Genomic DNA, 14,281 nt, shown 5'->3' on the forward strand with positions numbered 1-14,281 from the left:
AATGAATAGAAATATCAAGATAATGTGCGAAGAGAACTGTCCTATACATTCACATATTAATGCATTTATGTCTCAGATGTTACTATGACTAAAGTTTTAGTTTTTCTTTTAGTTTGTTTTATTTCATTCATTGATTAAAACAAAACAATTCAATATAAACACAAACAAAATCTGAATGAAAGGAGCAGAAAGAAGAAGAATCTGATATAATCTGCTCCTTTAGCCCACGAATCAGTTTACAAAGAACTAAAATTAAAAAACAACAACAGCAAAATAATGAGAATAATAAAATAAAAATAAAATAGGCCAACACTGACCGTCAGGTTTCTATTTCAGTTTCCAAGATTAAATTCCATCATACAAAAAATATCTTTATCATTTATAAAACAATTGTGACATTTCTTCCAATGATTCAACATATTTGCTGGTAATTGCAAATGAATTTCATCCACAGTGGTGCCTCTCCAGTCATAGTGCGTCTCTCTTCAGCACAGCTCTGTTTTCTGAAGCCACTGATGCTGCAAAGAAGTGAAAGTTAGTGACAGTAAACAGAGAAACAGAGACGTGCATGTTCACAGAGGAATGATGGAGACAGACATGAAGGGCTGGCACATGAAAGGAAGAGAGATGTGGAGGATAAAAAGAGATGTGGGAAAAATGAGCAGCAGGAAGAGTTTTTATTTTAGTCGGGACTGATGACGTCTTTAAGGCCGTTTGGTCCAGAGATCTGTTCATGTCTTTGCCTGAATTCATATTTAAAGGACTGTTTGAACACAGGTTTCTCTGCAGACAGGTCAACATGACTCATGATAGTTGGCAGAAACAACATGAATGATGGTTGACAGGTTCATGGTCAGCTGAGGTCTTATGAAAAGCAAAGAAAAGGCCAGGGTCAGAAAGGACTTCCCTCACTTCTATTTATCCTTTTAGATTCTAGTGATCTAGTGATCAGGTCAACACCTTTTGATGTTCTTTTAAAGTGTTTTTGTGTGTGTTCTGCTGGGGATGGCTGCAAAAAAAGAAAAGAAACAGTAAGGAAATATACAATCTGAATCTAAGTTTGAATGGAATGGTTGGAATGAAATGAATAGAATAAATAAAGGTTATTGTCATAGCAGCAGTTAGTTTAATGTGTAGTCATGTTACCTGGCCAGTGGGTGCCCCATTGGCTTATATGCATGCCAGTACATGATTGGTTGTTTCCATCTAAAATGACACTTTTGTTTTTACTTTATGCTTTTTTATATTGTAGACCACGAGCCCACGGGTTTCAATCTAACAAAGGTGTCCCATTTACTACAAGAGCTGCTTTAGCCTCCAAGTATATGAGTCCCAAAGCCAAAACACACAAATCCTCAAGTGATTTCACAAGAAAGAAAATAAATATGTTTCTGTCTTGTTTTTCAACTCTTGTTCTTTCACACGTGTAGAAAAGACTCTGACTCTCTTTAGTAAATGTGAAGCAGCAGCCTCTCAGCCTAAATATAGAGAGCAGAGCACACGTAGAGTTTCCGCCTCGTCGTTGGTTTTATGTCGAATGAGTTTCAAATGGCAGCAGCAACAGTAGAAGAGCCCCGAAACAAAACCTTCAAACCAGACACAAGCTTGACACTGACTCTCCAGCTTCAGATGTCACAGACACAAACTCATGTTTATTCATGAAACGAGGACAAAAGAAGAAAATGAAATCCCCAGTCACAGAAATAAACTAATGTTGTGGAGCCATGTTCAGGATTAAAACCTGCTAAGACTTGGTTTTAGGATCAAGCTTAGGCTTAGGGGTTAGGGGTTAGGGGTTAGGGCTATGGCTAGGGTTAGGGTTAGTGGTTAGGCTTAGGGGTTAAGGTTGAGGGGTAAGGGGTTAGGGCTATGGCTATGGCTATGGCTATGGCTAGGGTAAGTGGTTACGGGTTAGGGGTTAGGGGTTAGGGCTATAGCTAGGGTTACTTCAGACTTATTCACTGTACATGTACATGTGCCTAAATGTTTTTAATAATATCCAGATGAAGATTTGTTGTCACTTGTCAGGTTTTTATCTTCATCCCAGAGCACAACGTGAAGTGTCATAAAGTGGTTTCGGTGCCCTTTGAGTACATGTTCACAGTATCAGACAGATACCAGATACCCAATGCTGGTATTGGTGCAACGCTATTACAAATGAAACATATGTTTCACGTTATGTTCTTTGTTATTTTGAAACTTTTGGACAAAAATATTTCCCTGTGCGGGTCAATAAAGTGATCTTGAATCTTGCTGAAGTGATTACCAGATCACAGACTTTGCTGATTGGCTGGTTAGCCGCTGGTCTTTTCTGATTGTCGCTGATTGAGCCGTTTTGTCCTCATATATTCATTGATTTCTACTCTCTTTTAAAGTCTATGTGCAGCGAGTTGTATCATTTCTCGGCGTGAGAAATGTCCTGTGTGGCGTGAGAGTGGGTGAACTTATTCTGCCTCTTTGACTCTTTCATTAACTTAATCTCTGCTCTCAGGCTGTTTAGCCGTTGACCGACATCTTGTCTGGATTCTTGTGGCTCTTTTAGGATCATTCTGGGGTCGCATCATCCTCCATGTTGCTCTACGTCAACATAATTTTTCTTTGTGCACATCTGGACTTTTTGTTGTTGTCTCATCAGTCATGAGGTGCAACATGACGAGTTGTTGGAAGCCTTAAAATATTTAAATCTGAACTGACTCGTGTCTGTTAATGACCAGAGAGTCGCCTGTAGTTGGAGCTTGATCCTGTTGCCCTCTAATGGCACAGTTTCAGGATTGGACTGGGGTAAACTGTCAATAAAACACAAAAACAGGCACGGCAAACACACACAAGACTGGTTGAGTGCCACCTTGCCCAACATGTCGCTGGATCCCCTGAAAATTAGTTAATGTTTTCTCTCATGTTAAACATTGAAATACATCAGAACTGTATGAGTTTCATCTGTAAACACCTGCAACTTGGGATTCCTCTGATTCATGCAGAGAACCACAAACTGATGTGAGAGGACATGAAATGAATAAAAGGAAATCATTTCCATAACTCATTCTGTCAGCACAAGCCATGGTAGAGCCAGGACAAGGAAAAAAAAACAGATTTACCCGTCGCAGGTTTGCTATAAAACCTCAGTTCTAATGTATCTCCTTAGACTTGATTTATGTGTTGGCCAGAAAACCAAAGCATTATTAGATCTCCTCCAATATGTCTAAAGAGGAAACACATCTGAGTCTGGATTAAAACAGACAACTGCTTTTATTAGACAGAAGCTTGAAACTTGAAAGTGAGAAGTTAGAAGTCTCTGCAGGAACTAGTCATCAAACTGAAGCTCTTCAGTATGCAGTGGAGGATAAATGCTCTAATCAACACTTGAAGGCTGCATCGCTCTAAACTGACTTAGCCATCTTTAGAAAAGGAGGTGGTGAATGTTAAGAGGTAAATCGATGAGCAGCAGGTGCAGGGTTATAATAGATCTCCTCAGAAGATAAAAGGAGATCAGGTGTTTAAGTGCATTGGTTAATTCTGCTCCTGAGATCTTGTTTCCAACTAATGATCTTTCCAAACATTGAGCAAGTCCAGAAATCAAAAAATGGGAAATCCATGGGAACAAAAGCAAACCACAGACAACAGAAATTATGCTCTCATGGTTCTGAACTGGACTCTGAGATAACACCATCTGATCCTTGTACCACAAAAAAAAAAAAAAAAAAATCTTCATGGAGAGACCAGAAGAGTGAAAAGGGATTTAAGTGATTAAATGTAATGAATTAACATCTCTGCCAAACGTGAAGCCATAAGAGGACATCAGCTACAAAGATCAGTAAAAATGACCACCAGTGTGGACAGTAACGCTGGAGACTAAATGGGTTTGAGGCAAACTTATCCCAGAGTTCACCTCTCCTGACCATCAGGTCTGGACCTGCTCGGCACACGGACCAGATCATCACATCAGTTCTTAAACCTCGGACCTTCTTACAGATTTGCTGGGGTTGTTCAGCCTCCTGCCTGGTTTCTAGGGTCAGGGGTCAGCAGGTTTACAGCAAACTGTTGCACCACAGCATCAGTTCTGTTTCATCCATTTTCACATGAGAACCTCAGTGATTTGACATTATTATCTAAATAATGTCCTGTAATCTTTGCAATTCTTGTACTGTGTTCACTATTTACTTCCAAACACCTGTAGTCTGAAAAATATTTGTGATGAAGACGAAGGGATTATCAGAGTGATACTGAGGGCTGTCACATGGAGAGGTTCACCTCTTTCTAGATATGGTCCAGTTGTTCTGGAGTCTCTACACTGGGAACTTATTCTGCTCCAGCAAATAGACCCTGTGTCTAGCGTTAAGTTTTAGGTTTGTGTCAGATTATTCTGCTTCATTTAAACTTTTCTCCTCATAACTAGACAATGGTGTAGTCTTACAGTTGGTGTAAAAACATGACAGCATTGTTTCAGTGGATTCATTCCACAACTGATAACGTAACAAAAGTGGACAAGGTTCAAAACCTCATCAAATTGTACAGCTGAAACTTGTTTATTTATGATTATTAACTTTTCTAGTTTAATATGACAAATTCTATCAGTAGTAACGAACTAATTAGCAAGTACCTGATGGAAGACATTGAGATTTCATCATTTTCAATTCTGTTTTTCCACAGCAACGTTCAGACATGAGTATGAACAGTTTAATGTTTTGTCCCATATTGGTGACTTTATTATAATACTGAGTGAAATAATCCCAGTGTCCATAGCTTGTTATTGCTTGTTCCATACAAAACATTAGACAACCACATCCATGAGTAGAACATAAGAATGAGAAGAAAACAACAGAAAATAACTTCTGATTTACATTCATACTATAAGGTTACGGCTTTTCTCAAAGTCACCAGTGAGCTACACAATTTCAGTTTGTCATGTTCCATAGTTTGACTCCTATATTTAACACTAATTCTCACTTTGCCTGTTTCAAAAATACACAAATACAGAAGCATCTTAAATTGTCACCTCCTTCTCTTGATTTGAATTGTTTTTGTTCATTTCTACCATTTTTAAATATACAGTATGTGAGGATGTGAAGATATGTGACCCTATGAATAATGGATTGGTAGATTCATGGTAACAAGATTTATTTATTATTATTTATTATTCTAAGAGCTTTTTTTTTCTGAATTTTGATTATTGGATCTATACTTGTTTTATGTTTTATGCATATTACAATCATAAGAGATAAATATATATTTATAAACATTTTCTGTTTAACAGATGATTTATTTATAAATAATAGCAACAGATTTGGATAGTTTCTGTATTACATGCTCAATATGAACATCAGTCAGAAGCTAGGAAAAGAAACACCTAAAGTTTGTGAACTTTAAGGACTTTTCAGATTCAGACTTATTATCTGTTTCAAGGTTTGGATCAGAGTCCCACTGTGTCCCACGATAGTGTCGGATATCGCTGTGATCTCACTGAAAGTGTAACTGCAGCATGTAAAGGTGTAAACGTATCAGAACAAAGCCTGTGACCTTGCCTTTGGATTCACAGTAACATGTTATGTGGTAAATACACGAGGGCTAAAACTTTGTTTCTGAGGAACCTGAACTCGTGTTGTTAGCAGAGCTTTAATGGTTCCTTCCAAACACACTCACAGTAACACCATCCCATTATCTTCAGCGCTGTCACAAACTAAATGGCCACCATTCAAACAGACTTCCCCTTTTTTGTCTGTGTTTACGGTCTGGCCACTAAAAGCCTCCCAGACATATCCCATCTCTCGTTTATCTACCTTTTTACCCATTTTTTCATAACCGTTCTGTGGAGATGCCTCCTTTTTTATTTTACTACAGTCTAAGATGTCGTTATCTTGTCAGAGATTAAAAGAAATCTGTTTGTAATTCTTTTTAAACTGTTTGATCGATGCAGACAGACGATTGACGGAGGCTTTTTCCTCAACTGCGTGATGGTCGACTTCATCATCCGCCACAGAGAGGTCGCATTTTACCTGCAGGATAACAAGTGCTCCGATGAAGAAATGCTTTCTCCGGCTCTCTGCATTCTTCAGCTCCCGGAGCATAATAGAAAAGTGACAACTTGATGGCTCACTGAGCAGCAGTCACCTCGGGTGTCAATCCGTCTCATAGATGCCTCTAATGGGAGCTGGCAGCCCACGACTCCCAGGTGGCTTTACAGGATTCTTTTCTCAGCTCCTGGTGGAAAACGTGAGGATTCATCATCATCTGAGAGACACTCTGAGGAGAAGCTCTCATTCCTGAATGTCTTATGATTTTTACAGATTTCTGAATACTACAGAAGGTGTGTGCGTGCACAGGGGGACACGCACAATGATGCATATATGCAAAGTAGGAAGTACATTCATGCACATAAAGTCAGATAAGCCAGCCTTCCAGAAGAGCGGTGGCCCCGAGCTGCAGGTCTCTAAGAGGATCTTGGGAAAAATGCCAGACTCTGCCCATCTGCTGGCAGCAAGTCAGAACAAACACAAATCAGCAGCAGCCTGGAGATCAGAGATGATCCCTGCTCCGTAATCAGCAACAGGTTTGCTGCTGGTGAACTTCTTATTATTTTATTTTAATTTACCATTTTTCCTTGTGTTAAGGAGGCTGAAGTCAGACAAGGTGAGAGGTCCCCAGCGGCTCCACGACTTCAGTACAGCTCCTGGAACCACGTCTGTTCTTCCCTCAGCTGAACGGCTTTAATTAAAGCAGCGTTTATTGTAAAAAGTTAAGTCCTGCGAACGTAATCCTGCGTGCCGTTTTTTATCCAACTCTCATAATCCTCTTATTGTGTGAAAATTACTTTTTGAAGTCTTCGCATCAGGTGAGAGTCTCAGAGATTTAGGAAATTTACACAAAGGCCGGACGGATTCCTGCCGACGCGATTCACGTCACTGTCAATGACACACGGAGGTGGATGTTTTCTTACTGCAGATGGATTTCTAATAACAAGTTGTCAATCTGGTAACAGATTTTTAGCCTTTGTATGTTTTCAAGACACACAGGGATGCAGGAACAGAAAGGAAATATATTTTAATGAAACTAAATAACTGGATAGCCCTGCAGCAATGAGTCATGAGTCCGACAAGGAAAGAGCGTCAAAGCTCAGGGACGTTCACTGAAGTCAGGGAGAACCCATCAGGAGCTCTGACATGTTTGAGAACGCACAACGTTGACATTTTTCCGTGTCTGTTCAGAGATGGTTGACCTGCGTCAGGTGCGTTTGATTGACAACGCTGACCTTCTTCATATGTCTCTGACAATCTGTGAGCATCCGCCTGACAAGGTCGAAGCCTTCCAACGACAGAGAGCTCCACCGTGGTGGTTAGACATCACCCTGAGTCCATCCTCTGCCTCCGTCCTCCTCTCTTCATGTTTCCGTGACTTTCATCATGGGCCACTTGGAGGAAGCTTTTAGCATGAACGTCCCCCGGGAGTCGAGGCCCATTTTACCACCAGAACAAGTGACTGGAGGTGAAAAGCAGCTGCTGTTTATCCACCGCTTGGATCAATAATTGTTGCCTCTAAATCTTTCGACCTCATACGCTGCTGCGTATTTATCATGTTTACGATTTTCCATCTTATCTATGCCAACGTGTGGAAAACGTGTCAGAAGAAATAGTGCTGGGCTGAATCTCAGGAAAGGAGCTTTTTAATTTCTCTAATGTATCTGGGATCAGGAGGAACTAGGATGTATAAAAACTAAGCATCATCTTTGAACAGGAAAATATATGTGGACACTGGGATTATTTCACTGTAACACAATAAATACACCATTGTGTAACACAATAAAAACTTTTAATACTTGAACATGGCAGAGCTAAGAGAGAAATCATGAAGTTCCAACGTCCTCAAATGAGCACTTGCTAATTAGCAGCGCTGTATCTCATTACTATTGAGAGAATTTGTTAAATTTGTGCGACAAGTTAGACTAGAAAAGTTACTAATCATAAATAAACAAGTTTCAATTGTAGAATTCGATGAAGTTTTGCACATTGTCCACTTTTGTCCTGTGATTGGCTGCAGAATAAAGAACTTAACGTCCCCATATGAGGACGCAGGGTCTCAGAAGGTTAATATTCAACACTTCCCAGAGTGCACCAGGGCATCAAACCAGCTGCTCGTCTCCTGATCCCTGTCACTGATTTGAACCAGCTGAACAAGTTCCTCAGATTCAGAGGGCAGAAGCTCCAGGTTCTCTGGGTTCAGTGGTCGGTTGTTATTGTTTGAAGCGCTGCATTCAAGTTCATCTTAAACTGCTGTGTAGAACAGCAATGACTTCACTGACCTTCACTAAGTGATATTTCATTTTGAGTTTCACAAATTAAAAGTATAAAATACAAAAGGATAATACAAAGTTAAAAATGTTAAAATTCTGTTAATTATTAAAACTCTACTAAAAATGTGGAAAATCCATGAAATGAAATGTTAAATGTGGATCAGCTCATTTTTTTTCTTCAGATTCTTCTTTATTCCATTTTGTGATGGGATAAATTCATTTAAAAAGTTGAATTAAAATAGTGACATTTAATTTAAGATTCATTTAAAATGTTTAATTGAAATGCTAACTTTTGTTTCCCTGTCATTAAAGTTACTGTTCTGACCAATCAACTGAAGAGGCCAAAGAAATAACAGAACAAAAAGAGAATAAAGTTGATGGTGTTGGAAATCTGAGTTGTCCTTGTTCCCTCTGGAGTTGAACAAAGAAGAGGACGTGACAAATATGTTCAACTTTGATAAAATTAGACTGTGGTTCTGGTTGGTTGGTTTGGATGAAACAAAAACTAATGAAAATCATCTTCGATGAGGAACATGGGTCAAACTACCAACTGGTTTTTATCTTAGTAATCTAATGTTTTGTTGCCTTTTTGTGCCACTGTTCAGTAAGAACCCTCTATTTATTTATGAGGGACATCAGTGTGGTGAGAAAAGTTCTTGAATTTAGTTATTCTAACTGGATATGGAATAAATTAACCAACAAGTGAATGTTGTATATCTCCTGGTGTCATCATTAACCCTCTGAGTGCAGAGTAGAATGAGCGGTTTTTGACTACTTTTGGTTTTATTTCATATTTCCTGTTAAAAACATTTCACCTTGTTCCTTGTTTGGTTTCATTCTTTTCAGCTCAACCTCACAGTTTGTTGAACATGTTGAACCAACCATTTTTGACATTTTAAAAGTTGATGAACACATTTAATAAAGTTATTTATAACTATTTCCATTAAAATGCAGGAAATGCATCAGGGATTTTTGTCCAACTATTCACAACCATTCATAGAACTATCCTCAGCAACCACCGACACATCATTTCCTAATTGGTTGATGGATGCATTTTTCCACCATTTCCAACAAATTTTGCTTTCCATGTTTTTTTTTCTTTTTTAGCTAGCTAGCTCTCTCCGCTTGCTAGTGTTTTGGTTTTCACCGTTTCCCCGTGCACCAACATGACGGCAGTATTCAGGAAAAGTGTGGTGTAAATTATTTATAATCAGCCTAGTTTTACTTGGTCTATCAACACATTTTAAAAACTGCTCTATAGTTTGAAGTTGAAACAGAGCCTCAGTGACGCTATGTCTTGCTAAATTGGTCATGTGATTTGGACGCACCAGCGCGTTTGTCCACTCCAGAGAGTTAAATACATCTTCTAAAAACCACAGTTGCATAGAAAAAGCTTTAAAAGCTTTCTGAGAGAGAACCAGAGTCACCCCCACAGTTTTTAAATCAACACAGTGGTGAAGATGTTTCACAGACTGAACGTTTGCCAAATGCTGTTATTATTTTTCCCTCTAATGGAGGATCAGAGCCACCAAAAGCACTTAAACACAAAGTGGTTTTGTAGCTTAAACCTCTCTCCACTCAGCATCAAGTCCTCGCACACTGTAAACCAGTGAAATATTCATTTATTCATGAAATCAGCACAAAACCATTATTTTTCCTCCACTCTTTCTGCTACGTTTGATAAGTGAAGCCGTAGTAAAACCTTGATCTCTGTCCAGTCTCTCATGTCTCTGTCCTCCAGTTCATTCATCTGAGCATCTTCCTGCTTCTGTGTCTTCCAGATGGAGACCAGGAAGCGCTTGGCTAAGATCGTTCTGGTTTTCGTGGGTCTGTTCGCCCTGTGCTGGTTCCCCAACCACGTCCTCTACATGTACCGCTCCTTCCACTACCACCAGATGGACCTGTCCCTGGCCCACCTCGTCATCACCCTCCTGGCCCGAGTCCTCAGCTTCTCCTCGTCCTGCGTCAACCCGTTCGCCCTCTACCTGCTCAGCGAGAGCTTCCGCAGACACTTCAACAGGTCGGCTTCATTCACTGTGTCCTTGTGACTTCATGATGCAGCTGCACATATGAGTAAATGGGACCTATCACGCAGCAGCATAATGTTTTTAGAAGGTGATGACCCCAGAGACAAAAATGTTTCAATCAGTAACATCTTCTGACCGTTTATCTGAACCAGGACCCAAACTGATGGAGAGATTAAGTAGAGACCCCCTCCCGACTATATGTGTTCTATATCAGTGCTATTTATAGATATACATTATTATTATTATTATTATTATTATTAACATTTTACATTCAGTATTAAGCTATCCTTTATCCATTCATGTCAATGCATGCAAAATTTAAAAAAATATACAAAAAATGTCTAATCAACCAAAGAGTTGGCGCCTGGTTATTAACCAATGGGCAACACCCACAGATGTTCTGGTTCTAAGCTTTTTATATTTATCATATTTACTGCCATACATCTTAACTCTTTATAGATACTCCTGGTGCCTTGTTCCGTCCTCTCATGCTGTTACAGGCAGCAGGTCTGACTTTACACACAATCTGCTGCTTCTACTTTTGTGTATTTCTTCCCTTGCTCTTTAATTTTATGTACCGCTCTTTGCCCTCCCAACAGCCCCTCTGGGTTAAATAAAGCTCCCCACCAGTGATTTAGAATGGAAGAAACACATCCAGTTGTCTTAGTTTGAGCTCATTCCTCGGATAAATCCTCACCTGGAGGATTGAGAACCTTCACAGCCAAGTTCAGAAACAATGTATTCACTGTAGCCAGAGAGAAACCAGCAGAAACACAGACATGATCATGAAAGATTTACTCATGTACATGTGACTGAAAACAGCTGCTGATCAGATCTCAGTATTAGTTTAATCCTCATGTCCAGAGAAAAGCAGTGAAAGTGAAATGTTGTGCTTCCACATTAGAGACTGACTAAAGAGAAAAGAACAGATGAGGTTAATTAAAATGATGGAGACACGTAATCTCTGGACGAATCCTTTCCTTTTTTATTTCACTGAGCTGATATAAAGCCTGTGGAGGACGAGCAGTGAGCGTGGCAGGATGCTCCACGTGATGATGTTTATTGGCCATGCTAAGTTGCAGTTGTGGGCTAATCAGAGGTTTCCAGGAGGTTGAACATTTGTGGAAGCCTGAGCATTCAGAAACAGATTGAGAACACGGAGTAGCTCATTTTTCCAGCCTGGACTGATTCCTTTCACTCCGCAGTGAAGTAATCATAGCCTCATCATTTTTCTACAATTCCTTTGAGCGCTTCCTCTTTCACTAAACATCCTGTAACTTATCATTATTCTGTTTCAGTGGGATGGAAACACACTCTTTTAAATCCCAAAGCATAAATGCAACCCCCCCCCCCATAAAAAAGAAAAGACAACAGCGGGGACGGCCTCTGTGCTTTCATTCGGGTCAGAACAGACTGCTGATGAATCCTGACACGAATCATGAGCTGCAGAGAGACTATGTAGAAAAAGATAACTTGGAGGAAAATGTGCCTCTGGGAAGCAATTATAGCAACTCTTGTGTTTTCTGTTTGTCCCTCGCAACTCAGATAGAAGAAGAAAATGAGAAACGTTAGTAAGGACTCACATAAAAAACTGATACGTTTCCCACGCTTCGAAAACTAAATGACAGTCACTTCGTATTTTCTCGGGGGTTCAAACTTTCTGCCTGGAAGTTTTTTTTTTTTGGTTTAGTACATTTGGTACATGATGTAAAGTTATTCAGGATGCAGTTAATGATGAATAATGATGAACTGTTTCTAAGGCCCAGTCTGACTTTATTTACTGAATATTTTTAGACTTTTATATCAAGTCCTTTGCAGAATATTTTTTTTTAAATTCTTTTTGAGGTATAGCGCTTTAGAACAGATGATCATAACTGGAAAATATACAATATACAGCATTTATATTGTATAAACCTGTATTGTGTTAACATTTTAATAATGATATGTGTAAATACTAATACTATTAATATAGAATGAAAATAAATGATATTTAATCTTATTTCATTTCTTTCTGAGATTAGAGATTTAAATTATTTGCATCCCTTTTTTTAGTCCAGATATTTCACTCCTCTTTCTTCTTCCGTCCTCAGTCAGCTGAGGTGTGGTCGAGGCCCCCGTCCCGAGCGCCAGGCCAGCTACCTGCACAGCACCTCCCACATCCGCCTCACCTCCATCAAGAAGCCCACCCCCACCACGGCCATCGTGGCTCCGGCAGCCAACGGCAACCCCAGCAAACAGGAGGTGGCTCTGTGAGGGGGGCGGCGTCACCTCAGTGGGGAGAGGAGGGGAGAGGAGGGGAGGAACGACTGCACCAGCTGCTCCTTCATCGTCTTCATCCTCAACCTGTCAACCAAACTAAAAGTGCCTCTTGGAAACACGCGCTCAGACTTTGGAGGGAGGGAACACTTTTGTACCGCTGCAGCTCTCTGGATTTATAAAAGCAGCCCAGTGAACATGTCGGAGTTCCAGTGAATGACTGTTGACAGCATGATTCCTACGCTAGCATGTCTGCTACGAAAGCTTGAATATCTGTGTCGCTCCGCTGGAATCACCGTCCACTGATCTAAAGCCATCTTCATCTGTTTAGTGTCTTATCCAGAGAAACCTTTCTTCTCGACCTACAGGGTGGTGGAACTCTGTCTCTGTCTACGAACTACAGCCACCCTGGACATTCATAGATTTCAGTTTGTTAACTTAAATCTGTACGTGGAGAAAATCTGTTGGGTCGTCATTTGCTTTGAGGCTCTGTTAGTCACTGTGTCCACCAGGAGGCGCTGTGTTAAACACATCTTCATCCTTTGTCGCTCTGATCACTGAGTTTAGTCTTAGAGTTGGGACAGTACCTGGTACCTGGTGTAGTTGAGCTGGATTTTCTGACCTGGAGCACAGACTGTAAGGTCAAAGCTTTTATTCTCTGCTTTCTCTCTGGACTCAGAGTGAGACGCTGCTCAAACTGAAACTGAAAGTCTTGGGCATTGTGTGCCAGAATAAAGAGACCAGAGACCAGAGGCCTTTTACATTCTGTGTTCGGTTCTGTTCTCTGTGCGAGTACAGTCCAGATACATGGATGAGTTCTTTTTGTGGACTTGGTCCAATCAGGTATCTCAGAATGACTGTGATCATTCTGAGGTGATGGAGATAGAACTTTTGGAGAAACCAAATCTCAAATCTTGGTTCCTACCTGCTGATGGCAGCGTGGAGTGACAGTATTTAGCTTTCTAATACAAGAAAAGCTGGCACCGTCCACGTACGCTATTAGTACATGAATTAGTTTTTCTGCAGTCATGTCCTCTTCACTGAGACTCTTTTATTGTTTCTAAAACAACGTTCTGATCCACGTCCATCAACTTCTGTTACACAGCACCATCCTCCTATGTGCTCTTACTTTAAAAACGACAACTTCTGTTCGCGCAATATGAAAAAAACACGGGGTTTTTTTGTTTCTATCTTCTAAGACCCCGATAAAGAATTGAGTTTTAACTTCAATTTTTGAATTTGAATGAAAATCAAATAACTGCTCAATTTTTTATGAAAAAAAAAAAAAAAAAACAATTACCAGAACATACATGGACCCAGTAGACAAAGCTCCATCTCAGCCCCAACATATATGATCATGAGCTTTGGGTAATAACCTCAACAAAAAGCTGCAATAGTTTCCTTCAGCAGTTCAGACTTCTCCCAAACAAAAGCAGTTAAAACTAAATTTAAATATGTTTATTTCCAATAACTGGCACATGGCCACTCTTTCATAAATCTCTAATCTAAATCTCTAATCCAATCTCATCTAATCTAATCATAATGTTAAATAGGCTCTTTGTGAAACTCTAAAAATATCCTGCAGATTATCATGGTTACAGGTAAACAAATACTATTCTAAATGCTCCCTTCAGCTGAAAAGCAGTACATATTTTAAGAGGACATAACAATTACCTTAAAAGAGAAAGTATTCATAATGTGCCTGCCTGTATTCAGA

The 14,281-nt window shown here is 39.8% G+C and overlaps 1 protein-coding gene across 1 annotated transcript in view; it reads left to right on the forward strand.

The window, feature by feature from the left end:
- The window catches only part of nmbr (neuromedin B receptor), a 46,633-nt gene extending 32,571 nt beyond the window's left edge, over nucleotides 1-14,062 (forward strand). Inside the window, exons 4-5 of the mRNA XM_047573530.1 lie at nucleotides 10,063-10,301; nucleotides 12,399-14,062. Coding sequence (XP_047429486.1) covers nucleotides 10,063-10,301; nucleotides 12,399-12,561 — 402 coding nt within the window. The 3' untranslated portion in view covers nucleotides 12,562-14,062. The remainder of the gene's footprint in view (nucleotides 1-10,062; nucleotides 10,302-12,398) is intronic.
- The last annotated feature ends 219 nt before the right edge of the window (nucleotides 14,063-14,281 follow it).

Source organism: Mugil cephalus, chromosome 21 (genome assembly GCF_022458985.1).
Source record: "Mugil cephalus isolate CIBA_MC_2020 chromosome 21, CIBA_Mcephalus_1.1, whole genome shotgun sequence".
NCBI lineage: Eukaryota > Metazoa > Chordata > Actinopteri > Mugiliformes > Mugilidae > Mugil > Mugil cephalus.